This window comes from Mytilus galloprovincialis, chromosome 3 (assembly GCF_965363235.1).
Source record: "Mytilus galloprovincialis chromosome 3, xbMytGall1.hap1.1, whole genome shotgun sequence".
In the NCBI taxonomy this organism is placed as follows: domain Eukaryota; kingdom Metazoa; phylum Mollusca; class Bivalvia; order Mytilida; family Mytilidae; genus Mytilus; species Mytilus galloprovincialis.
The window spans coordinates 6098198-6125487 of NC_134840.1; the positions used below are offsets into that span (position 1 = coordinate 6098198).

Here is a 27290-nt window from a genome sequence, read left to right on the forward strand (position 1 = left end):
AAGAAAGAAAATCAAGAATCTTGTAAAAATTTTGGTAAATGACTTTTCATGACTAATTAAATCTTATATGAAAAAATAAATGGGTGTTATGGGGCAAAATATATTACATTGTATTGTATGGAAAAACTCAAAGGAGTCCGAACATTTGACACAAATTCCAAAACCTCACCTAAGTACGTTCTTTGTGACTGCAAGAATAAATAAATAAAAGTAAGGGCAGTACTCACTAAAATTGATAACAAGGAATTGGCTTCACAGTATATTTGATATGCAGTGAACACACAATAGATCTAATTTGGCAACATTATATTTTATGAACAAAGTAAGTGAGATTCTTTGAAAACTGAGTTTTCTATTGTCTCAATGTAAAATAAGATTCCCTGTCAATACAGAATAAACAAAAGTTGAGATATATTGCTCTTTAAATTACAGATTTTTCATGTTGATAGATTGAACATTTGTCTTACTGTTTTTTACTTTTCTGTAATAGTTTTCACAATATAGATAGGTGAGGTTCATAGTGTAAAATTATTACACTTGAAATTTGAAACTGACTTTTCAAGTTTAAGAAAATTCTTTGGAAAATTACTGTTACACTTCTATTTAAATGTATTTTTTCTTTGATCTTTGCTCTAAGTGTTCATTGCCAACCCATAGTTTTCTTAAACTTGAACTGTGTATAAGATGTGTATTAGCTGTAACTTTCTAAGGTTGTAGGAATGTATACCTTTAAAGTCTCTAATGTTTTTGTAGTTCTGGAAAAAAGAGAAGCGGGCATCAAAAGTAAATTTACCCAGTAGTTTAATTTGACATTTTTTTTTCAATTAATAACAGTACAATGTAGTGACAGTGTTTTATTGTCTTGCAATAGAATATAAAATTAACAACAAATATATATTGATAAATCTTTTTTTGTAAAATGCTTAGAACTTCCATTTGCATTCCCTCAGCATGTTTAGCTAGATGTGACACAGTTTGAATATAAAAGATTTATTCTTTTTGTCGTTTATTGTTGTGTTGTAGCACTTTTGTAGCTGAAACTATTTTTATGACAGGTTTTTCTCTTATCAAGGATTATAGAAAAACCTGTCTTTTACTTCATTATTTATTTTTATTATGTCTTGCATGTTTCCATGGCCCTTCCAAAGCATTTTTAAAAGCCTGGCCGTTGATTTTTGTGGGTTTTCTGTAGCAAACCATATATATTTCCAAGTCTGAAAATTGGATATTAAGGAGGGTGGGGGAAAATGTTACAAGAAATGATTTCGTGTTCTCTGCTCAAATTTTTTTCTTTTTAAATGTATGTTGTACTTAAGTGATACATTAATGAATTGCCATTGAATACAGAGATTTTATATTTTCCTTTCTTTCTTCATTTTCAGCTATTCTGTAAGGTAAACAGTTGCAAGTTCCCCCAGTTTGTAAATGTTGTGATTTTCATGATCACATTTATATAGACTTGATCATTTCACAGAATTTTGAATGCTACATACATTTTGAATGTCTACAAATTTTTGTTTTAAATGGGCATGCTTTTCACCTTTGAAGAGTTCTATCCAAAATATTGTATATGATTATTCTTTTCTTAGAAGTGAGAATTCTGCATGTTATAATAATCTTATAATGAATATAACTTTAAAATTAAAGTGTTATTGAAAATTTTCTGATACTGATAACATCACTTGCTAATAAATCGTAAACAAATATAAATTAGTTGTCAGTATTTGACCAAGGATTTAATTAGCAAGAAGGATTGGAAACTGGAAGATATTTTTACATCAATGTAGCAAGACATTGCAAGAATCCAACCTACTTTAGTCTTTACTATAAAACATCCTCGATTGACATTGGTTAATATTTTCTTGTAACATCAATATCATATCATAAAAAATGTAAAAAATAAATCAGTACTTGTTACTCCTATGAAGTTTGAAACCTGTTATTTATATTTTTATTTATTTTGCATGGTTCAGATTAATTTTAAACATGTCATCAAAACTAATAAATAAATGAATGCATTGAAGGATTCTTATGATACATTGCATGCTTTGTCCTACTTATAAATGAACACATTGTGGTCCAGGAACACATTGATAAATAAACAACAGAATTTGATTGGTCAATGGGAACACCTGTAATGCTGTATACTTTTTACTAAAAGCAATTTTTTTTGAAAATCAATAAATTGAAATTTGTGTACGCAAATTATGTTTAGATGAAGAACTAAGACTATCTAGAGGCTAATGTTTGTAAGTCACATTTCAAGTAAACCAGAGATAAAATGTTTTACTACATTATTATTGAGTTTGTTTTGGTGATACATATAAACTACACGAGCTAAAGAAGCACAATACATAGATATATATTTACTTAATGCTAACATTTTCTTTTTCTGATAGAATTTCTGCTAAGAGGACACATCTAAATGAGAAGGAAAAACTGGATCAGATAGAATTGGATGTAAAATGTTTGCAGTTACTGAGAGCTTTAATATATAATGAGATTGTCAAATTACCTGAGGATTGGGAATCTGAGGCTGCTAGACATAGATTGTAAGTACAGTTACTGAGAGGTTTAATATATAATGAGATTGTCAAGTTACCCAAGGATTAGGAATCTGACGCTGCTAGACATAGGTTGTAAGTACAGTTACTGAGAGATTTAATACATAATGAGATTGTCAAGTTACCCAAGGATTGGGAATCTGACGCTGATAGACATAGATTGTAACTTGTAAGTACAGTTACTGAGAGGTTTAATATATAATGAGATTGTCAAGTTACCTGAGGATTGGAAATATGACGCTGCTCGTGATTTCATACTAAAATTTAAAAGTCCTCAAACTGTTCTAAGACAAGTAACAGCTATATACTTTTTTGTAAATTAAGGCAAACAGAATAATCATGGAGTATTTGCACATTATAGATATATATTATAGAATTATCTTTTTATATTTACAGACAACTTCATGCTATAAGTGATGTCCAGGATGCATTGAATTCTTATGACGTTGTGACCAGTGTCCTAGACCATCTTTCCAGACCTCAGGACAATGTGGTGAGAGAGGTTCTGGCCTTCATGGCTACACTTCTCTTCAATGGTAATGATTGTGTTCAGGTAAGTGATGACTGATTGGACATAAATAGAAATCAATTATAAAGTCTTTTCATGTAAAGAACCTATGTACTTTAAGTAATATTTGTTGTTAAGGTTCAACACTTAGATTCAATCCAATATAATTCCCTGCAACAAAAGTTTTTAGACATGGTGAATATGAGCTTGACATATTGTCTAGACACTTAACAATCAATGAATGCCATAAGTATTAATTATAAAAAAGAAGATGTGGTATGATTGCCAATGAAACAATTATCCACAAGAGACCAAATGACACAGAAATTAACAACTATAGGTCACTGTATTGCCTTCAACAATGAGCAAAGCCCATACCGCATTGTCAGCTATTAAAGGCCCAAATGACAAATGTAAAACAAGAAAGAAAACAAACGGCCTTATTTATGCACAAAAAATGAAAGAAAAACAAATACATCAACAAACAACAACTACTGAATTACAGGCTCCTGATTTGGGACAGGGACATATATACAGAATGTTGCGGGGTTAAACATGTTAGCAGGATCCCAATCCTCCCCCTAACCCAGGACAGTGGTGTTACAGTACAACATAAGAATGAACTATAAAATCAGTTAAAAAGGCTTAACTCATCAGAAAGTGGCAAATAGAAATTCTTCAAAGAGTTGACTACTGTTTAAGACTATAAACTCTAAAGTAGTATTAGCCTTCATGTGACTGTAAGGTCAAAGTATATAATTTGTTAGTATTAGCCTTCATGTGACTGTAAGGTCAAAGTAATTAATTTGTTTTGTTGCTGTGGCATAGTTGTTCTTCCCAAATAATGTTGTGGGATACTAATTCCTCTTATAATTTATTGGTCTCTTAACATCAGTGCCACTTTATATATAAAGGATTTTTTTTAAGTTGACCACTTTTATTTCTTAATATGGCATGATTTAATTGTAATTGTAGGATAATCTTATTAGTTATTTTACTGGTACCCGAGAGGAAACATTCTTCTTTTCCATCAAAAGCAGGATGCAATTGTCAGCCATAGCAACCAGAGAAAAGTAAGTCATTGTGAAGGGTAATTATTTAGTAAACCCTTTGCCCATTATTTTAGGTGGCAGAGTGGTCTTAGAAGTTCATCTACAGCAATCACTAGCCTGTCAACACAAGGTTGTGAGTTCCATCCTTGATTATGGCTGGTTCGATGCCCATCTTGATTAACTTGGTTTTTCATGCCAAAAGTTTAGAATTTCTCCAAGCACTATGGCTTCCTCCATAAAACCCAGCTGCAACAATATTATCAAGAGTGCTTATTGTAGATTAAACACCATCAATCAATCGTTTAATTTTAGAGGTTCGCATTTCACATACTTCATGGAGTTATTTTAACATTGGAAACATGATGTCCTTATGACAATAGAAGTAATTTTGTACAGACCAAATACTCTATACATTGGAATCTTAATTGTTTTTGGTGTTTTCAGACGTCTGCTGCATGCCATGCACCAAGCTAAGATGGAGGAAGCTATGCAACAAGCCAAAGCATTGCAGAAAGCCATGCAGACAGGACAGATGGCTACAATTGTAAGTACCAAACTAAACAATGAACTCTTATTTTAACTTGTATATATCAAATGTTAATCTTGAGTTTACTCTTTCATAAAAGGAATCATAATGTTTGAGAAGAGTTTTTTTTTCTTTTGGGGTTCTTTGATTAAATGGCTGAAGAAACCAGCAATTTTTTTTTTCAATATTTTTTTTAAAATGTTTTCTCAGAGAAGAAATCGTAGAGCAGTAAGTACTAGCATGATTTATTTCTGTATGGAATGTCAGAAGCTAAAGGAATGTTAGTACTAGTATGATTTTTTTCTGTATGGAATGTCAGAATCTAAAGGAATGTTAGTACTAGCATGATTTATTTCTGTATGGAATGTCAGAATCTAAAGGAATGTTAGTACTAGTATGATTTATTTCTGTATGGAATGTCAGAATCTAAAGGAATGTTAGTACTATGATTTATTTCTGCTGAAGGAATGTTAATACTAGCAGGATTTGTTTCTGTATGGAATGTCAGAAGCTTAAGGAATGTTATCTCACAAACACTGTTGAGGCAATACTATATGTCTATTGTTATCCCAGTTCTTGTATTCTTGTCACTATTGCGTTGATAAATAAACTTCTCTAAGTGAAGCCTGCCTCAAGGGCTGAATTTTCTTGTTATCTTGAAGGACCTATTGGACATCCATGTACTATGGACACATTCTTGTTTAAATAAACAAATTATGAGGTATAAACAATTTTTTTTTAACTCAAAATCATTGTCTTCAACTTTTTAAATTCTTTTGACCAATTCCAGGTTGTTTTAGGTTTTTCAAGTTTCTTGTGTATTGTGTAATATTTATGTTTTCATTTTATGCTAGCCTGAATGGGTAAGATTTGGCAAAAATGTTCAGTGTTGTCATTTAAAATTACTTGCTTAAAAATGTGTTTAAGCTTTTGTTGTTTATTTTTCTTTGAATAAATATATTTTGTTCGTGGTTTTTTGCCTAGTTTATATCTGGTTGTTATTTTGTCATATTTTACTCTTTAAATGAAATGAAAACCTTGAATGACACTTTTATATGACATATGTCTTGTCTTGAAATGCTTCTGTAGCTGCACACAAGCCAGAAACGTATCCAAAGCTGTTCTTCATTTCACCTATATTTTATTTTTACCATAAGTGATCTAATTTAAAAATTTTGTTGATCATGGTAATTTATAGATGCATGTTGCTTTTCCTTATTTTTGTATTTTTTTTTGAATGGGGAAGCAATTGTTAATCATACCCTGGTAGGGCATTATAAATTGCACATGGTTGTGTAAATTGTAATGTTTTATTCATACTGTTATAAAATATCTATCTTAGTAAGAAGAATAAGAAATAGTTGAACTTGTTGTATAACGTACATGAACTACTTACTGTGTATTAATTATTATTCTTTGGATACCAATTTTCATGTTTTTTTCGTGGACACAGTTGAACCTGGAATTCAAATGTTCAGAGATTGGCAAAACTACCAAATCAAATATCCACAAAATGCAAGCTTTCCTCAATCCACGAAAATTGATACCCATGAAAATAAATGAATTCACAGTATATGAAAGGTCATTCATTTATTTCATTATTTTTTAAACAATCCTGTTTTTGCTACTGTTTTATGTCATTACACATTTTAAAGCATGATTTACATTTTATTCTTTGCATTTTATCTGTAAAAACAATGTCATAATATTTCTTTGCATGCAGGAAATTATGAAGGCTAACAAAATTGGTTCTATGTTATCTATGGCAAAGAAATCGATGGCTAATCTTAGACAATCAGGTTTCTTGGTAAGTATTACAGTCTTTCTTTTTTACCAACTTTTATTTGAATTTTTAAATTACAGAGTATTAACTGTATACTGCAATCTGGAATAGTAAAATTCCAGTTCATAATAGGTCTAGTTCTTTACTTAAATCTGCAAATTATGAGACAGATAGACAAAAAATGGGTTAGACTGTTTATTGAAATTAAGAAAAAAAATAGTGATTTATTGCATTATTTAAACTGATTTATTTAATACCAAATGTTTGTGTTTGCTTGATCCAAATTGTCAACTTGGTCATTTAGAAGAGATAGCTCAATAGTAAAATTATTATAAAGGCATGATAGAGAAATTATCAATTTTTACTTGTAGGAAGAAAACATGGTTGGTGACTCCAATTTTTGTTTTTATTTTTTCAAAGCATATTTTACAGCTTATCTTCTCATATTTTATTTCAAAAATCTATTTCATAAATTTCTTTTTATTAACACAAAAAAAGTGTTTATTCAAGAATAATCTATGCAAATGTGGGCAATTTTGCATGACTTGAAGCTTGAAATGAAGCATGTTGACACATACATTTAATTATTAGTTTTGAAAAATGCAAGAAAAACTACATTCTGGCAAAGTATAAGAAAACTTTCTTTTTGGATTATGCATACATGTATTAGTTATAACTTGAATGATCTGCTTCAGATGTAATGGTCCTGCTTTGTTACAGGTCGATAGTACATACCAAAATGCCTTTGTATTATAATGTTTGAATAATTCGCATGTATGTTCTGTCTATGAGTATAGACCGAAAGCAGGTGCTTTTCTCACTTGATATGGAAGACTGTCTTAATTGTGTGTTAAATAATTAGAATACAAAATGTATATATTGTAAAAAATGTTTTTTAAGCCTTCATAAATCCTTACTGATTTATGCTATGCATTTTCTCAATTTTTTTAATATTCCTAAAATGAATGTTTGTAGAGACCAGCTTCAAGATTAGGAATAGGAGGATCAAAAACTAGTATGGGAAAGAAACAGAATTTCGGTAGCAGTCGTCTTTTGAAACCTTCAAAACTTTCACAGAATGGACAAGCAGGGAAAAAACTTGGCAGTACAGTCAATCAAGTAGCCCCTGTTACTGATGTACCAGAGGTCCAAATAGAGGTATGAAACTTGGTAGTACATTCAATCAAGTAGCCCCTGTTACTGATGTACCAGAGGTCCAAATAGAGGTATGAAACTGGGTAGTACATTCAATCAAGTAGCCCCTGTTACTGATGTACCAGAGGTCCAAATAGAGGTATGAAACTTGGTAGTACATTCAATCAAGTAGCCCCTGTTACTGATGTACCAGAGGTCCAAATAGAGGTATGAAACTTGGTAGTACATTCAATCAAGTAGCCCCTGTTACTGATGTACCAGAGGTCCAAATAGAGGTATGAAACTTGGTAGTACATTCAATCAAGTAGCCCCTGTTACTGATGTACTTGAGGTCCAAATAGAGGTATGAAACTTGGTAGTACATTCAATTGAAATGGGGAAGATATCAATGGGCACATTTTTATATGACAGCAATAAATATGGCACAGTAGATTGAATTAGGTACTGGTAAACATTAAAGTAAATTTATAGATATAAGATGCTCAGACAATTTAACTTATTATATATAATTGTTGGATGGCTGACCGTAACAAGCTTGTCTTAAATACATACAATACTTATATTTGTTGTATAGACCATTTAATGCATACATTACTTATATTTGTTGTGTAGAATATAGACGAGGAAGAGTTACAGGAGCTAATGCAGCATGCTTTGGAGATGTCGTCAGAGTTTGATTTCAGAGATGACGGGTATATAGAATTGGTTCTAAGAATTTTGGGATTGATGTGTGATAATCAGCATAATGATTTACAGGTAATATTTTGAATTCTTGTATGATTATTTTGACAATACATGTACTATGAAAAACATCATGATTTACAGGTATTTTTTTAAAACTTTTTTTTATGATTATTTTGTCAACACTTTGTAAAATTTTCTAATGAGTACATACAGGTTTGAATTATTTCGTATTCTATTTATTAAATATTTGCTATAGTGAAATTTATGAGATGACTCTATGAATTTCAACACATCAGATATAAATTACATGCAGCCTCCTATATGTTTTTCACTTTGAAATCTCCCTAAGAATAGTCTGCCGAGACGGAGGTAGAAAAGAATCATTGGTTGTTGGGTACTGATGTTACCAATGTTTTTTTTAAAGGACTCAATATTATATGTTAGACTTGAGCATGACCAATGCAAAACTCATTGCAGAAATGTAAGTGGAGCATAGTGTTCCCAAACATAACCAAAGAACTTAGTTAGAAATATAATGTTTGTAACATGGTACAATTTTCCCTAATATAACCATAGTCAAAATTAGAGATACAATATTAAATATCTTATATCTTTGATATTATTGTTTTGTGTTAATATTTATGGAATATAATATTTGCAAAGACTGTTCTATTCTTAAAAGCTTTGCATTGCTATTTGTAGAACTATTTAAGAGAACAACCAGACAATATAAAGTCAGTTAACCTTGTGGCAGAAACGACCAAGTTTCTACAGATTGTTTACTCTAACATCAATGACAAATCACTCCCTCTGGTGGTTCAGCTGTTTGATACTTTAGTGGAATTTACATCAGTAAGTTAAAACTTTAATCAGCATACAGAATGTCATTGTTGTTTTATTTTCATGGTTACAGATTTCATTCCAAACAGGGTTTGTTCAGTATTATATAGGGAAGGGGTTGAGTTTTTTTTTCATTTTTCACCAGCTGTTTGCTCATAAAATTTTATTTTGTAATGACGATAAGTGTGTTAAACAACGTGGACTGGCTATAAAGCCTGTTGGTATTTTCAAAATGATATCTGTTAACTGATTAAAAAGAAAATACAAATGTAATAAAGAACTGAAGAAGGCCAATGGCCGAAGCGTCTCAAAACTGGTTTATTGTTACAAGAAAATGATTTCAATGAACTTTTATAGTGAAAATAACTCTACTTTTTTATATAGATAAGGCCATTAGTTTTCTCGTTTGAATTGTTTTACATTGTCTTATCGGGGCCTTTTATAGCTGACTATGCGGTATGGGCTTTGTTCATTGTTGAAGGCCGTGCGGTGACCTATAGTTGTTAATGTCTGTGTCATTTTGGTCTCTTGTGGACAGTTGTCTCATTGGCAACCATACAACATCTTTTTTATATCTACTGCAAAAATAAATATTTACATATTATATGTGTACCCATGGGACTTGTGCTAGTATTTTTTTCATCACACACAGTAAATTATATATAGCTAATAAAAAAATAACAATTTTCTCTATATGTAAATACTTGTTACGTCTTATTAATTGGGGGTCATATGTTTTAGTAATTATTAAATTTTAAGAAAAATATGTACATCCTAACAAAATATGGCTTATGAAAACATGCAATTGTCTGAATATGTATTATAGATCTTGAAAGAGGGTGTGTAGCCATAGGCCTTGTATTTAAATGAAGGAAAAAGAATTTGCAGTAAATTTATTTTGATTTTTCAGGGAAATCAACAGAATCAGGCTGTGATATTTGACCATAAGATTTGTGACTATATCAACCACATTCTTCGTGTTGGTCAGTTCAAAGGTTGTGGAAAGAAAGAGGTAATGATAAATCATAGCAGCATATAAATAGCTTAAGATATATGTATATATGTAATGATGATTTATATGAAAATAAAAAAAGACAAACAGAAAAAACACACACTTCATTTGCCCAGATATACATGTCACATCAGTTCATCTTGACTCATGTCAAGTAAAAATAACGAGAAGTATCCACATTAGAATTTTTATGCGCCACCTAGGGGCATTATTTTTTTTCAGTCTGTGCATCAGAAACTTAGTAAACATGTTCCCTATGGTATCATCTCTCTAATTTAATGCCAAATCAGAATTTTTACCCAATTTCACAGTCCACTAAACATAGAAAATTTTAGTGCAGTGGGGCATCTGGAACTATGGACACATTTTTGTTAGATATTATGATCAATGCCAACCTGTGTAGTTTAAAATATCTGATGTCAGGTCAAAGTTCTGAATTTTTTTTAGGCAAATTTGTACCTTGCACAAATTGTCTGCCTTTAAGCAGTTTTTTTTTAATAATAAAAAAGATAGTTATAGATAAATCTTAAATTTTGTAAGCTTCAAAATACTTTTAACGGCTTAAGAAATAGACATAAACGATTCATTTATATTCCTGGGAACCAATTTTTGTGGATTGCATTTTCATGGATATAGGATTTCATGGTTCTGATTATAGAAATTTTTATTTTGTTTAAATTCGTGGTTAACCTGTACCCACAAAACCCAAGATAATTGGTATCCAACAAATAATAAATGAATCCACATTCCATTTTGGTTGTTATAATGCCCCATTTTTGGGCATTATGTTTTCTGGTCTGTGCGTCCGTTTGTCTGTTCGTTTGTTCATTCGTCAGTCCGTTCATTTGTCTTTTCATTGGTCTTTTTGTTCGTCTGTCCCGTTTCAGGTTTTAGGTCGAGGTAGTTTTTTTATGAAGTTGAAGTCCAATCAACTTGAAACTTAGTACACATGTTCATTATCACTGTGCTTAAATTTGTTAATATAGAGTTCAGTAAAGCGCAAGGCCAACTTTAAAAAATGCACTAGACGTCCATAACTTTTTAATTGAAACTAAGCAGACTGTCTGTAACTTTATTTTCAGATGTGGGTAACTTTTGATTTAAAATTTCAACAATTAGAAGACAATTAACAACATATTTGTAACCTTCACAGCCGTTTATACTACTCATTCAACACCAAATGTGATTTTATTAACGCGTCATACTTACACCACAGAGGTTTTATGTGGGGTTTGTTACTCGATCCTGGTTAGATGTGCGTCTTATCAACGTTTTCGATTCGCACCATGGCTTCGTCATACTCTTTAATTTTTTTAGTTTAATTATCTGTTTGTGGTTTATTTTCATCTCTGTTTCTTTTTATGTGTATTTTGATGAATACTCTTTGATGCGGCTCGGTATTTATACATCCCACCAGTCAGTTATAGTGTTATGTTTTCTTGAATACGTTTCCGTGTATGTTTTTTTTTTTTTATTTCTCTTTGTATGTTATCAAGGATTGTTCAACTATTAAATTACCCTGTTGTCTTAGTTATTTATATTTTCATATACTTTTTCTAATTGTTACACTATGTTAATTGCTCTATTCCTTTTATGTCACTGAATTTTAACTATTGTGTCTTTCAGTTTAGTTCAATTTAATGATTTTAATGCAACTTGCATACAAGTGAAATATGCAGCTGTAAAACTAGGTTTTATACATTTTTAAAAAATGTCCTTTCTTCAAGTTTTCTCATTTACTGCAAATCTATAAAGTTCTAGCATCGAATGCAACAGGCCACTATAAATTCTCATCGAATCGTAATTGTCATTAGACTTAAAATTAAGTGAGTTTTTTTTTTTAAATCAATGGAAATGAATGTCTTTTGATAATAATCGTTTTTGGCTGAACCTTTGATAATTGCCATTATTCCCCTGTTCCCCGCCCCCAAAAAAAAAAATCACGGATTTACGCATGATCTATTCTTGTCATTGCTGGTAGAAAATCAGTTAGTGCATACATGCCACATGCATGTGTGAAAAAATACTACATGCATGTGTGAAAAAATACTTGTGTTAAGTGTACTTGTTCAAAAATAAAAATCAACAATGATGTTTCAACAGATTATCTGCAATGGTAGGAAACCACCCTCCGTTTAAAGTTACGGACAGCCTAAGAATTTTTTCAAATCGTGCAGTGATCGTTTATTTTGTAGAATTTAATCACCTGTTAAGTTTAGGGGTCTCCCTAAACTATTAATACAACTTTTTAATTCAGTGGTTTAATTGATGCATCCGTGGTATTGTTATTCTATAGGAGAGAAGTCCCTAACCGACGCACGGCGGCTCCATCTTGGGCTGTGGGTAACTTAAGTTACCCACAGCCGTTTAAGCACAGTGATTATGATATGATCTTTCTAATTTTAATGCAAAATTAAAGTTTTTACCCCATTTTCAGCGTCCACTGAACATAGAAAATGAAGATGCGAATGGGGCATCAGTGTACTAGGAACACATTTTTGTTTACCTTCTATTACAGAAATTTTCATCACTTTTGTTGAATTAATTTCCACTAGATATCCACCTGTTTTATTCTTCCAGGTATATGTTTTAAAGAAATCAATAGCTACTCTTGTTAGATCTTTAACAGAGGAGAATCCTAAAGATTCAGATGAGGACAATGCTCCTGCACAGGGGGTACAAATTGCAACTTTGTCTAAGGTAAATCTTTGAATTAAACTTTTCTTAATATAAGTTTTTGCATGTATTATTTTCATGTATTATTTTCATGTATTATTTTCATGTATTATTTTCATGCATCAAGAATCAAAAGTTGCATGTCTGTGGATGTTATCAATAAACCAAATGATGTATTAAATGCTGTTGTACCAAAATAGGCTATAAAGACCTCAAGTAATGTGATGTTTTAATTATGGTGAATAATGCTACATGGTTGGTATTTCAAGCATTTAAACTAGAGTTTTGTTTTGTTTACCTTTTTTGAATTTCTGTATTTTTGTCTGATCTATGGTAGCAAAAGCTTCTGATTTCATGGTTATTTTGTATGAAAGAAAAAGTTCTCCAGTGATCTGTGTCTAATGGTACACTTGAAATAGTTCTAATGTGGTCTTCTTTTCATTTTGTTATTTATTGAGATTTCTGATTTCTTATGAAGCATTTTATGAATATGTATGTCCCAAAATATTAGAATGTTTTGAGTTTCCAAGTAATTTGTAAGATAAAGCAACATCATCTTTCCATTATGGTAACAGCTCAAAACAAATATAGTTTTATTGTTTGAGAATGATGTATTATTAGGGAGGAGTTGATGAATATCTCTGGAAAAAAGTACGAGAGACTACAGCTTGGGTAAAAAAAATATTTTTCTAAATGCACCTATGATTGTTTATATACACCATGGCTAGGCTAGGGCTGATAAATTTGGTTGATTTTCAATGTGGCTAGACTAGGGTATGATTGTTGATTTACACCATGGCTAGGCGAGCATTGGTAATAGTCTGAAAATGGGTCAGGATTGTTTGTCAGATTGATGTTTAAGAGCACATGATGATTGGTTTACACTATTATTAGGTGAATGTACATGACATAGATTATGCTTGGAGGAAATTGAAAGAAACAACAGCTATGGTAAAATATGAGTGTCTGGACGAAAATCATTCAGCACATGATTGTACACTCTTACACTGGATTTGTGCACATCCTCAAAGCTAACAATTTAAGAATCTTTATTTCAGACCAAACATTAAAATAATACAGGATGGGGAAAATAATTTTGTATTTTTTGTCGAGCCTGCAACTTTTGTTGCAGAAAGCTCGACATAGGGATAGTGATCCGGCGGCGGCGGCGGCGGCGGTGTTAGCTAACTTCTTAAAAGCTTTATATTTTAGAAGGTGGAAGACCTGGATGCTTCATACTTTGTATATAGATGCCTCATGTTACGAAGTTTCCGTCAGTCACATGTCCAATGTCCTTGACCTCATTTTCATGGTTCAGTGACCACTTGAAAAAAAAGTTCAGATTTTTTGTAATGTTGAATTCTCTCTTATTATAAGTAATAGGATAACTATATTTGATATGTGCGTACCTTGAAAGGTCCTCATGTCTGTCAGACAGTTTTCACTTTACCTCGACCTCATTTCATGGATCAGTGAACAAGGTTAAGTTTTGGTGGTCAAGTCCATATCTCAGATACTACAAGCAATAGGGCTAGTATATTCGGTGTATGGAGGGACTGTAAGGTGTACATGTCCAACTGGCAAGTGTCATCTGACCTTGACCTCATTTTTATGGTTCAGTGGTTATAGTTAAATTTTTGTGTTTTGGTCTGTTTTTCTCATACTATATGCAATAGGTCTACTATATTTGTTGTATGGAATGATTGTAAGGTGTACCTATCTAGCGGGCAGATGTCATGTGACCTTGACCTCATTTTCATGGTTCAGTGGTCAAAGTTAAGTTTTTGAGTTTTGGTCTTTTTATCTAATACTATATGCCATAGGTCATCTATATTTGGTGTATGGAAATATTTTATGATCTTTAGGTCAGTCACGCAAGTTTTATTTGACCGTGACCTCATTTTCACGGTTCATTGCACAGTGTTAAGTTTTTGTGTTTTGGTCTATTTTTCTTAAACTATAAGTAATAAGTCAACTATATATGTTGTATAGAAGCATTGTTAGCTGTACATGTCTGCCTGGCATGGTTCATCTGACCTTGACCTCATTTTCAAGGTTCCTTGGTCTTTGTTAAGTTATCTTGGTTAATGTTAAGTTTATGTGACAGTTGTATTAAAGCTTAGCTTTATACTTAGGACTATCAATATGATATCAATGATTAGTATAGAAGGCGAGACATTTCAGCGTGTGCACTCTTGTTAATATTGGCCTAGCCATTGAAAAATATAGGAAATTAATATGGTCTCAAAAAAAAAAAAAAAAATACCGACTGTGCGAGGGCTGTATAGCCAGTGAAGGTCGTTAAAAACTTCCATTTGTTTTGGTCTCAAAATTTGTTCAAACTGTCTTACAGCACACATTTATGTTATTGTCATTTAGGGAATCATATTTTGTTTGTATGGATTGTTTAATGACAAAACATTTGTGCTGTCTTTCATTTAATACTGTATAGACATATAGACATGTATAAAAATTTACATGTATAATTTTCTAGTTTCTAAAACGAGGATCAGCGGTTTGTTAATTCTTTAAGTATCATCGTTGTAAATCTATTTTATGAGTATTAATTACCTCTTCAATGTCACAAAGTTGTTGCATGTTTTTTTCTTCTAAAAACACAGCATTTATCTGTTGCAAACAATTTTTATTTGTGTTTGTTTTTTTATGTATTGTTTTCTATTACTATGTTTTAATGTAGAATGTTTGATTTATGTTCATATGTATTGTAAGTTTTGTTAATTGTTGTATAGCATGGTCAAATAAAAGTTAGGTCCAAAAAGGTAAGTTAATCCCCTTCTACTACTTCCTGTTAACATTAACATCTCAGAAGAGGATTTGCAGCTTTTTTCAGAAATAATTTATTTATTTAAGATGTTCCTACAATTGACGTGATGCAACTTGAATTTTTTTTCTAGACTTTCTTGTAAAACAAATTTAATGTTCATATCATATGTGTTGGTGACTTATATTTTTCACTGAATTTCATATTAAAAAGTCCTTAAAACTAGTGGGTTTGTCATTACAATTAAAACAATTGATGAGAAATTCTATATGGAGTGACTCCTTCAACTGGGGTCATTTCTTTTATAAGCAATATTGTAGTCCACTACAAGATTAATCGATGGCTTTTGAAATTTGAAAGAAATTAAGAAATCATATTTGTATTAACATACATGACAAGCTGCAAGTGCTCTTTAAGCATCCCAAGAATGTCAATTATTTCACTCACTTTATCTACTGCACTGCTTATCTTTACTTTTGCTTGATAGTTATGTTAAGGGAACAAAAGCTTTATACTTTTGAATAAGATTTACAAATGATCTAGGAAACCCATTAAATGTTCATATTACAGTTTGTGAACAGTTTTAGTATAATTTTATAAAGGCACCACAGTGGTGAAACCAAAAATAAAAAATTGTATACTTACCTATGACAGAACTTGCATTTTATATAAAGATAAGATGATGTGATATAATTTCCAATGATTGCCAACTGCATATTAAGTTATAAATCACATCAGCTAGCATTGGGGATAAGCAAGTTATTTATCTGTGAACTAGCTTAATGGATTACCAAGTCATTTATCATGTGAGCTAGCGTAAGGGATTATCAAGTTTTTTTGGTCATGTGAGCTAGCTTAGGGGATTAGCAAGTTTTTAATCACGTGAGCTAGCTTAGAGTATAAGCATTGAAGGTATTTATCATGAAGATAGCTAAAGAGGTTATCAATTATCTATCATATCAGCTAAACTTAAGGGGTTAATGTTAAAATTGAATACTGAAAAGCATCAGTTAGCTAAGTAAGCACTTCATTATTTAATCTGAAAGATTTGGAATGAACAGTTCAATTTGGGACCACTCATCTCTTAGTCCTAAAAATAACTAACAAAAATTATATTGAAAATATATGTAATTACTAATAGACATGCATGTAGAATGGTAAATATTTGAAATATATTGGGTTTTTTTACAAGAAATAAGTATATTCATCTTTTAGTGGAAGAAACTACTACTTTGGCTTGTAATTCTCTAGGCTGTATCATATACCTTGCAGAGCAAATTATAGCTTGCCTTCTCATATAGTAAAACAGCTTGTAGGTGAACTGATATGTAACTATACCCTTAACACTGATCCAATAATGTCATGCTTCAACATATTCATGACTTATCAACATCTTATTATATTATAAACTACAAACATTTTCATGAAAATGATAACATACTGTTATGCGTTTACTTTTCTACATTGGCTAGAGGTATAGTGGGAGGGTTGAGATCTCATAAACATGTTTTACCCAGCCGCAATTTTGCGCCTTTCGCAAGTCAGGAGCCTCTGGCCTTTGTTAGTCTTGTATGATTTTTAATTTTAGTTTCTTGTGCATAATTCAGAGTTTAGTATGATGTCCATTATCACTGTACTAGTATACATATTTTTTAAGGGGCCAGCTGAAGGACACCTACGGGTGCGGGAGTTTCTCGTTACATTGAAGACCCATTGGTGGCCTTCGGCTGTTGTCTGCTCTATAGTCGGGTTGTTCTCGCTTTGACACATTCCCCATTTCCTTTCTCAATTTTATTAGAAAAAAAATTTTTGATTTAAATTCATAATTTATAATATTTTATAATCACATATTCTCTAACATAGTTTTATATATTACCAACATGTAATTATAAGTCAATCCTTGATTAATAATATTATGGATGATTTATTAATAAAACTCTTTTTCTCCATAAGATAAAAATGTTAACTGTTTCAAAACTTATTGATATAAACTTTAGTTACGCAAAACTTATTGATATAAACTTTTTATATGAATGAAGAGATTTCATTTTTTTGAAGACCACTATAACTCACTAAGTTTCTCCTAGGATAGAAAGCTCCATTCTTTGTAAGAAAAACAGTAAGCAAAACACACAAAAAAAAATCAACTTAGATAATGAAAGCTGGTCTCTAGACTCTTTTAGAATAATGTGTAAAATGTTTATACTGAGGGTTTTAAGGACATTTTTTCCTTGTTAAATGGATATTGAAAGTTATATAAAGAAATTCCATGAACATTTCCATCCTTAGCTGTTTCTGGGCATGTCTTTATTTTCCCCTGAAAATTCTATATATTAACCAAAAAAGTGGTTTAAATAGCATCAGTGTTTTGTAAGACAATTATATATTTATCACAACAACTGAAAAATAAAAAAAAATGTATTTGTTTTCAATTTTTTTTTTATATTTGATATGTACCATATTGTTAAACTTTGATATGTTTTGCCTATTGAGTAATTTGTGTTTTGTATTTAGGAAGTGATGGAATACCTAGATACTCCACTTTTTATCAGTACCATGACAGAAGCTTACCAAGATATGCAGGTATATTTTTATTCAATTAAACAAATGATACTATATCTGTATAGTTAGGACTTATAGTTAGAATGCTTTATTTTTATTTGATTATGTTTTGATCTTGTCAAGTTATAGAATAAATTGTAATTCTTTTATTAGTAAACTATATTTATGAAGAAGTACATATCATTTACCAATACGTAAAAACCGTCAGATAAATCTCTCTTTATAAAGGTTTTCCTTTTATATATCTTAACATATTCAAGCACAATTAGTCAATACATACATAAGCAATAATGATTTTTGTCAGTATATTCCATTCCACATACTATATTAAATAGCAAATAGAAATGAAATTGAAAGGGGTGAGTTTATTGATATTAAAATTGTTGTTTTGTTATTTTAATTTACCTCACCTTTTTAATCAAAATATGATGAAGCAGGGATGAGAGTTAGAAAAATTCTGAGATACAGTAATAAAAGCTACTAAAGTGAATCAAATTCAGAAATTAAAAGTCTTACAGATGTGAAAGGTGCATTTTGGTTCAGATCTTCTTCAAAATTTTGTTTTTATTCTAACAATTCATATTTAAATAATTGATCAAAAAAAATTGATATTTCGTTGGCACTTGATGATTGAGTTCTGTATACAGTATACAGGATATGTCTCTGTTGGGAGATTCTTTGCTTCAGCATATATTGTATAATACACAAAGTTTGTATTTTACGACACTCAGTTTATGCTTCTGGTAAATGCATTATATCAAAGTGAAATTTCAGTTCTAAAATAGCAAGTACATCAGTCTATGGCAGCTTTTTGTATGCAGCAGAGAAGTTCTGGGAAAAAATCCCAAAGAATGGATCAATTAATATGCAGCAAAGATAAATACTTTTGAAATTAAGTTACTAAGCAAATTCAAACAGACCTATCCTGATGTAAACATTTAATGTGAATAGATGGAGAAAAGCACAATTATATGCACAGAAATTGAGACGACCTTTCCTTAAAATTGTTAAAAAAAAAAGTCATAATCTGATAATGTGGAACACTTTCAAACCTTGTGACCTGGAAGATCTCTAGTTTTGTATGTACATGATTTTTTTTTATCATGAAGCAGCAAAATTAACATTTTTTTAAATTCCAGTTAATGAACATAAAACATTGCATGTATAACAGTTTAACAAATAATTTCTTTAAAATGTATAATTTTTTGGTTTAGAAATAACTTTTAAATATCCTTTTTCATAAGAAGAGTGACTTTTCTATTATTCTCACTTCATCAGTTTTCCCATTGAACTAGTACAAATAAATAAACATTCAAGCTTTGAAATACAAAGGAATAATTTATTATTACAGGTTCTAATGATTTTTCACTTATTGTCAATTACTGTTTACTATCATGATGTTATCTGACAGAATACTGTAAAAGTGGCAATGTTTGCACTGAACTGATATTTACTTTTTTTGGCTTTACCTATATAAGCATAAAAACACAATAATCTTGTGTACACTTATGTATAAACTGCTCTCACAGATGATCCTATCATTCATGAAAATATTTGACAATTAAAGCTTCATCTACATGTATATATGTATTAGCATTCATCTAATGTGTGAAACTGCTAGTATATATATTACATGCTTCCCCTATAAATGACATAAAAGATTTATGGCAACAGAAAAAAAGGAAATAAATTTCTTCAGCCTGTCGGTTGAAAGTTTTAGGCCATTTTAATGGTTTTTTCAATATATACAGAAAAATGTGTGTGTTTGCAAATTTATTTTGCATACCTGATATACCTCTTAAGCAGTTTTTTTTTGGCATAATTTATATATGGCTATTGTTTGGTTTGCAAGATCTGATGCTCCTGAATGATTTTATTCTCTTATGAAAGCCTGTATTTATATTGATTATTATTTCATAATTTGTATGCATTCATTATTTGTCACTTTGTATTTGATGGTGTCTGTGATCTTTGTTAATCATGCTGATTTTGGGTTACTTTAATCTTCACTTTAGCGTGTGGACGATGATCCTATCCTTCAGGTAATGGTCTCTCAACAACTGTTTTACAAATCAGTGAACAAAAGAAAAAAATATTTGTACAAAAAGGCATTTTCATTCAGAATTTTTTTCTTTCTATATTACTTAAAAACAGCTTGTTTTAATGGACCAGAACTTTTTGTACAAAACTGAATTGATTTCTCATGTTCTCATGTTTTATAGACAGTTGAGTAACAAACAACTTTCTTACAGATATTTTTATGTCAAAATGATGAAAAAACTTATAATTTTCACATAAATTTCCTATTTCAATCACATTTTAGTGTGAATTGTATTAGTTTAAACATATTTATTTATAGTGGATTGGGAAACAAGTTTTGCAACTTATATTAATCCCTTTCCACTTTGCGGGAATCTTTTAGTGTGAATTGTATTGATAGTTAAGAAGGTTGTTTGTTAGGAGTAATATTATCTTTGAGATGATTGGAATGTGGCTATAATTTTCCCAGAATTCTAGATAACAACTCTACTAATGACAAACTAACCTAAAGCAATGTTCTTTCTGAGTGAATTTAGTATTTTATAGGGGGAATAATTTTCAATATTAGATGTGATTTTAAACAAGTAGTTCAACTAAACATTTTGAATACATTTATAAGAATTAAGAAGATGCATTTTTCCAACTCTTGAGATATGCAAAATATGGTTTTTGTTGTCTTATTGAAGATGCTTGTCTCATGTAATTACGGTAAACTACTGAAAGGCTTATTTTATTAATATAAAACATTGTACAATTTGATTGATTACAATGTGACCACCAACAAAAGGTGATGCAGTACAGTTTATTGCATTTACAATTTAATAGACTGTAATCACTAAATATAGTGAATAGAAATAGCTTAAAATTTTACTGAACTACATTAAGTCAGTCCTTTCTAGCTCTAAAGTTTGCCTTGTAACAGTACTTTGTTTCTTCTTTCTTTCTATTGTATGCAAAAAAGGGGGGGATATTAACTATTAACTGCTTGATTCTTACTGATTCTTTGACTACAAAAGCAGATATATTTTATATCTGATTGACCTTTACAAATGCATTAACCATCCAATTAATCTATTTTTGCTAAGTATAATGGAGTCACTACAACCTATTTAAAAAAAAATCCTGTTATGGTCATGTGACTTGTGTCCACTTTTGGCATTTTTGTTAATTCACACATTGTTGTCAATATATATTCAACTTTTTGCTACTGTCATACAAGTGAGAGGTTAAGCTAGCTATAAAACCAGGTTTAATCCACAGTTTTCTACGTAAGAATATGTCTGTACCTAGTCAGGAATATGTCACAGTTGTTATCCATTCGTATGATGTTTTTGAGCTTTTGATTTTGCCATTGACTACAAATTTTCCATTTTGAATTTTACTCAAAAGAATGTTTTTTCTGTAATTTGCTTTTTATGTGAGCAACTTTTGAGGTATACTACTATAATTTAAAAAGGCTGAATTTAGGGTTTCAATTGAATGTTGACTATGGTAATGCCAAGTATTTTCAACATTATATTAGTGACTATAAACACATGATGAACATGACAGATGCCTGAGTTATGTCTAACGTAACAGTACCCAAATTGCAACGAGTACCCAAATTGCACCTATTTAGCAAAAATAGCAGTGGAAATCTTACAAGATTTCCTAGAGACTAAACACGTTGTAATTTTATGATCCGATAGTATGCACGTCTTTCAACATAGGTAAATATATTTAGATATACACAAAACGTTAACAGTATTTATCAACAGATGAAGTGTTTACTGAAAAAACAAAATGTACTGAAACGTCCCCATGCGACGTCACCAAAACGTCATCTTTTTAAAATTAGCAAATACAATATGTTTCAAGTATCCATTTCTTAAAAAAAGAAGAGTAAGCATGGACAAATATCCAATTGTTCAAAATATTTGAAAAAAATAAACAAAAGCTCTGTTATTCGACTTTTGACGATGCAAATTTAAGCATGGATGCAATTTAGGTACTCCTCATTACAGAATCATTGATGGTTTGGAGGTTAGTTCAGACCAATTTTTTCTATGATTCCATATGAATTGAAAATCAAATTGGTGTACCTATATAATAAAGAAGGATACGGCTACAAAATAAACACAAAATGGGAATTTTTGTCTTGATCATAAAAAAACGTAGTTGAAAAAACTGTCAAAATAGGTGCAATTTGGGTACCGTCACGTTATGATTATTCCATATTTTACAAATGGCTCTTTAAACTGCATCAAGTTAACCTACTTTTTGGTGGATATCCCTGTCCATGGACATATTTATTATCATTTTAAAGCTGTGGGTCTTGTAAAGTGGTAATTCTTGTTGTACATGAAATATTATCAATAACAATAATTGTGATTAAAACATTCAATATAGGTGAAAATGTGACAAAAGCTGCTAACTGATTTTCTATCTAATAAAAAACATCTAACTAACTTTTCATGTGTTCTTTTATCATTTCATTTTTCAGAACATTTTCTTTTGATAACAACATTTGTCAAGGTTTTAATATTAATCCTTAATGAACATGATGCTGATTTATGTGATATGCTTACTTATATTGATATAATTTGACATTTTCATTCAAGTCTTAGAACAGTTCTTACATTATCATAGCATATTCTCATCTCTACATAAAATATTTTGTAGAAAGGTGATTGTGATTTTGAGGAATTAAAAGAGCTGATAAGTGAAGTTGGATTTGCGTACTACCATATTCTGAGTCGGATGAGTGATTTGGATGATGCAGTCAACAAAGACAGTAAGATCAATGTTTAGGAAATAGGACAATATTTTTCTATACATTTTTTGCTAATTTATTTTGATTGTAAGTTTATGTATCTTACAAACATTGAATGATTTATTTCATGGAAATACTTTATTACTTTAAACTATTTTGTGTAACAGTTAATCATTGCTATAGATTTAAGCAAGTTAAAGCTTTCAAAAATCAAAGTCCTGTCTATTAATAACTATAAATTTCTAATTTTCCAATTTTGTATTTTCAGCTTTAATTAAACCTGACACAGAACAAGATATGGCATGGGAAAGTTTCAGTGAAAATACTCTCTCAATAGAAATACTCAAAGATGATGTACTACAGAAAATTTATTTCCCAGTTCAGGATAAGGTAATACAACAATTATAATGTGTCCTGGATTAATCATTTTGATGTAGATATAAATTATATATTTTTCTTGCATTTTCTTACAGAGATTTAAATGGATAAATAATTTGTTTAAAGTTTGCATCGTCCTATGGTTTCTGATTAGTTGTCTCATTAGCAATCATACCAAATTTCTTGTTTTTTATCAATTGAATTATTTGTTATTTGTATAATACAGTTGTAACCTGCATCATCGACAGTGAAGTAGGTCTTGTAACTGCTTTGCTTCACTCTCTTCTTTTATTCAAAAGACCTTCATTTGAATTTGCTAATCTTTAACAAAACAACATATACAAATGAGCTCCCTATTGATTTTGACAATTTTCAGTAAAGTTGTTCAAGAGTTGTGTGTTACTGTGCTTTAACAGTATTTTCAATAATTAATTGTATATTTCAGAATGTGCTGAGAGATGAAATAAAAGACAAGTTTAAGTATGAAGTTGATCGATCTTCACCAAGTAATAAGATTCGAGATTTTATGGACTGGGCTAGTGATATTATTCATGACATTCAATATCAAAGGAAAATTCATTCTTATCCATTGGCCAGACTCCTGATCAAATTATGGTAAAACAAATTGTCATATTTATGATCAAATTTTTTTTTGCTTTTTCATGTATAAAATGAAAATGAAGTTGAGATAGAATATGATTAATTTCTTTCAACATTTTGTTCTTTTAAGGGCATACAATACAGTTTTGAACCTGTATTTACAAGTTGATGAAAATTTGCATATAGGCTATTTTTTACCTGATCAAATCAAATATGTAATAAAAAATAAACCTTCATGTGCTACTTTTTGAGTAAAATGAGGTCGAAATTTTGTATATTTGCTCAAAATTCAAATTTGTGTCCGTATTTTCTTTTTCGAAAGAAAGACATAACTTTTTTGATTTAAAAGATAAACACAAATTGTTTTTTGTTAAATAATCGGTATTTTCTGTATTTTATAAGTATCATTAAAAAGTATTCAATTTTTATCCGAAATAACTCTATATTTATCAAATGTTCATGAATAGAGGAAAAAACGTCATTTTTTTGCTGCATGTTTATCAAAATTAAAAAAATTGCGCTATTTACAGTTTTATAAAATTTGGGTCACATAATCTCCTTGCACAATGAAACAAAATGCTGTTTTAAAAAATAGTGGTCCATGCATTCGTTTTCAAATTAAATCAGTTTGAATGATAAAAATCAGTCGAAAAATGCATCTTTTCCCGATATGTCATAGTTTGACGTCGCGAAAATAACATTTTACGTTAGCAACGTCATTACCTTCCCTTTAACTGTATTGTATGCCCTTAACAGGCTTATTATGCTGCTATTCTATAACAATTTTCAATATCATTTTTATCATATTTGCTTTGTCCTGAACATGCATGAAATATTTGCCACTGGATGTTAAGCAACCGACAGTCAATCAATGTATTGGTTCAAGTAGTCAAAATTAACAGAGGTAGCATTAATGTCTTTTGCTTAAACTTAATCCATCTTGAACTAATTATAAGGTGTGAGCTTTCACTCAGAGTTAAAGTCTTGTTGTCCTTTTGAAATAAGAAAAACAGGAATAAACACAAATATTTTATACCAACTGTTTTGAAGTCAGTTTATCATTATTGTTTTTAGAAATACTGTAAGTTTACACAATAAGTTTACCATTTTGAACTTATTTTTATGAAAAAGGTTTTTTTACAGCTTTTCAAATAATAAGTAGATAGAGTGTTGTAGGTATGCTCATTCAACCCTTTTCTTACAGGGTTATTTGACAACTTTTAGTAAAACAAAATTAAAGCTTATACCTTTGGTACTGAAGTATGACATGTTTATTGTAGGGAACCTATGAACTACATGACAGTGTTTCTCAGTATGACATGTTTATTGTAGGGTACCTATGAACTACATGACAGTGTTTCTCAGTATGACATGTTTATTGTAGGGTACCTGTGAACTACATGACAGTGTTTCTCAGTATGACACGTTTATTGTAGGGTACCTATGAACTACATGACAGTGTTTCTCATGTTTATTGTAGGATACCTATGAACTACATGACAGTGTTTCTCAGTTTTGTAATAGCAGTATTGGTGATGATTTTTTGGAGAGACCCTCTCACTACAGCTGGACTTTCAGATTCATATAGGTAAGTTATTGGAGAGACCCTCTCACTACAGCTGGACTTTCAGATTCATATAGGTAAGTTATTGGAGAGACCCTCTCACTACAGCTGGACTGTCAGATTCATATTATTTTAAAAGTGTACATCTCCAATGTGAGTAAAAGAGAAACAGGCTCTTAAAAAAAATAGTTTGCTGTCACAGTTGGAAATTAAAATGGGATATTGACACAGCCTGATACAAGTGACTTTACTTTATATTAACCAGATCTCTTAGCATTTTTCTTTACTTGAAGTATTTAAATACTATTGAACACTTTCAATAAAGTTGACCTACAGATAAATGGTTTTTTGCTGTAAGTGGATTAAAAGCTAAAGAGGAAACTAGACCATACACAAATCACCTTCTAAGGTCATTAAAAGCTATTTAAAAGTAAGAAAATACTCATCAACATCAACCCAAGAACCCTGTAAACAGAAACAATATGGACCTTAAAAAGATCAACCCAAGAACCCTGTAAACAGAATCAATATGGACCTTAAAAAGATCAACCCAAGAACCCTGTAAACAGAAACAATATGGACCTTAAAAAGATCTTACTTTAAGTTCACCTCTCAATATAAGATCATTGTCCAGAGGATAGTGATAACATACAATGATGATAATACATGTTTAACAGATGTTACTTTGGTTGCCAAATGCTTAAGATTGCAGATTGACATTGAATGTATAGATGAACAGACTTTCACCTCTCTTTTACATGTTAAAGTTTCTCCTAGTACACTAGTAAAAAAAAAGAACTGGGTACACTCAATATGGTGGTTATAGTGGTTTAGTTTTCACCATTTGATTGGATTGCCTTGAATAGAATATGTAAATGAATACATGTATATAGATGATAGATTTGTAGTATATGTCAATAAGACAGCAACTTTATTATACAATAAAATGAATTAGACTTCAATGTTCAACTTTATAAAAGTGGTGCTGAACCTCTAACATTGAAAAGTAATTTTGATTAATAGTATTTAACGAATTTAAATGAATAGCAATATGTAATCAAATATAGGGTTAAAACTTAAATCCTTTTATTAGAAATAAGCTTTGGTTGACATAAGTATATTTTCAATTTCAGTGCTATTCCAAGATACACCAATGACGAAGTGAGGATTGTTATATATGTATTAGGAGGAATACATAACTTCTTAAGTTTATGTATATTAATAACATTTTATCTTTCTAATCATCCGACGTTCCCTGTGATAAAAGCTATTAAAGGGTAAGTCTCAATGCATATTTGCAGTGACTTGCAGCATCTGGTTTTTTAGTCCAGTCAAATGAACCATCCAGCACTTATGAGTTATTCTTATCACCATCAAGCACTCATTGGATAAATAGTCTAAACAGTTCACCATTGGTTAAATGCAGTTATACTAAACACATCATTTCAAAGACCAGTATTAGACATATTTTATCACATGATTAATACATATTTGTTTGGATGTTATATACTAGAGCCATCCGTGAAGGGTACAGCTAAAGACAAAAAATGACGATCCAAAAGCAAATTATAAGGGAAGAAAATTTGCTGTAATTTTGTATCTTCAAAAACATTATTCTTCTTGCTTACACACATAGATTTGATTTTTGTCAAACCTGCAACTTTTGTTGCAGAAAGCTCGACATAGGGATAGTGATCCGGCGGCGGCTTCGGTGTTAGCTAACTTCTTAAAAAGCTTTCTATTTTAGAAGGTGGAAGACTTGGATGCTTCATACTTTGTATATAGATGCCTCATGTTACAAAGTGTCCGTCA

The 27290-nt window shown here is 30.6% G+C and overlaps 1 protein-coding gene across 23 annotated transcripts in view; it reads left to right on the forward strand.

The window, feature by feature from the left end:
- Window positions 1-27290, forward strand: part of LOC143067039 (inositol 1,4,5-trisphosphate-gated calcium channel ITPR3-like) — a 152194-nt gene that overhangs the window by 112719 nt on the left and 12185 nt on the right. For 8 of the 23 annotated variants that reach the window (XM_076239978.1, XM_076239988.1, XM_076239993.1 and 5 more), the window contains 19 exons: window positions 2400-2552; window positions 2961-3117; window positions 4048-4145; window positions 4569-4668; window positions 6374-6457; window positions 7409-7591; window positions 8201-8344; window positions 8975-9124; window positions 10023-10124; window positions 12705-12824; window positions 13695-13751; window positions 18097-18165; window positions 18480-18503; window positions 20160-20186; window positions 22846-22957; window positions 23205-23326; window positions 23760-23929; window positions 25395-25502; window positions 26612-26755. In XM_076239978.1, coding sequence (XP_076096093.1) covers window positions 2400-2552; window positions 2961-3117; window positions 4048-4145; window positions 4569-4668; window positions 6374-6457; window positions 7409-7591; window positions 8201-8344; window positions 8975-9124; window positions 10023-10124; window positions 12705-12824; window positions 13695-13751; window positions 18097-18165; window positions 18480-18503; window positions 20160-20186; window positions 22846-22957; window positions 23205-23326; window positions 23760-23929; window positions 25395-25502; window positions 26612-26755 — 2124 coding nt within the window. Of the gene's footprint in view, window positions 1-2399; window positions 2553-2960; window positions 3118-4047; window positions 4146-4568; window positions 4669-6373; window positions 6458-7408; window positions 7592-8200; window positions 8345-8974; window positions 9125-10022; window positions 10125-12704; window positions 12825-13421; window positions 13473-13694; window positions 13752-15294; window positions 15316-15550; window positions 15581-18096; window positions 18166-18479; window positions 18504-20159; window positions 20187-22845; window positions 22958-23204; window positions 23327-23759; window positions 23930-25394; window positions 25503-26611; window positions 26756-27290 lie in introns of all 23 variants that reach the window. The other 15 variants (XM_076239987.1, XM_076239981.1, XM_076239986.1 and 12 more) reach the window with 15 other exon arrangements.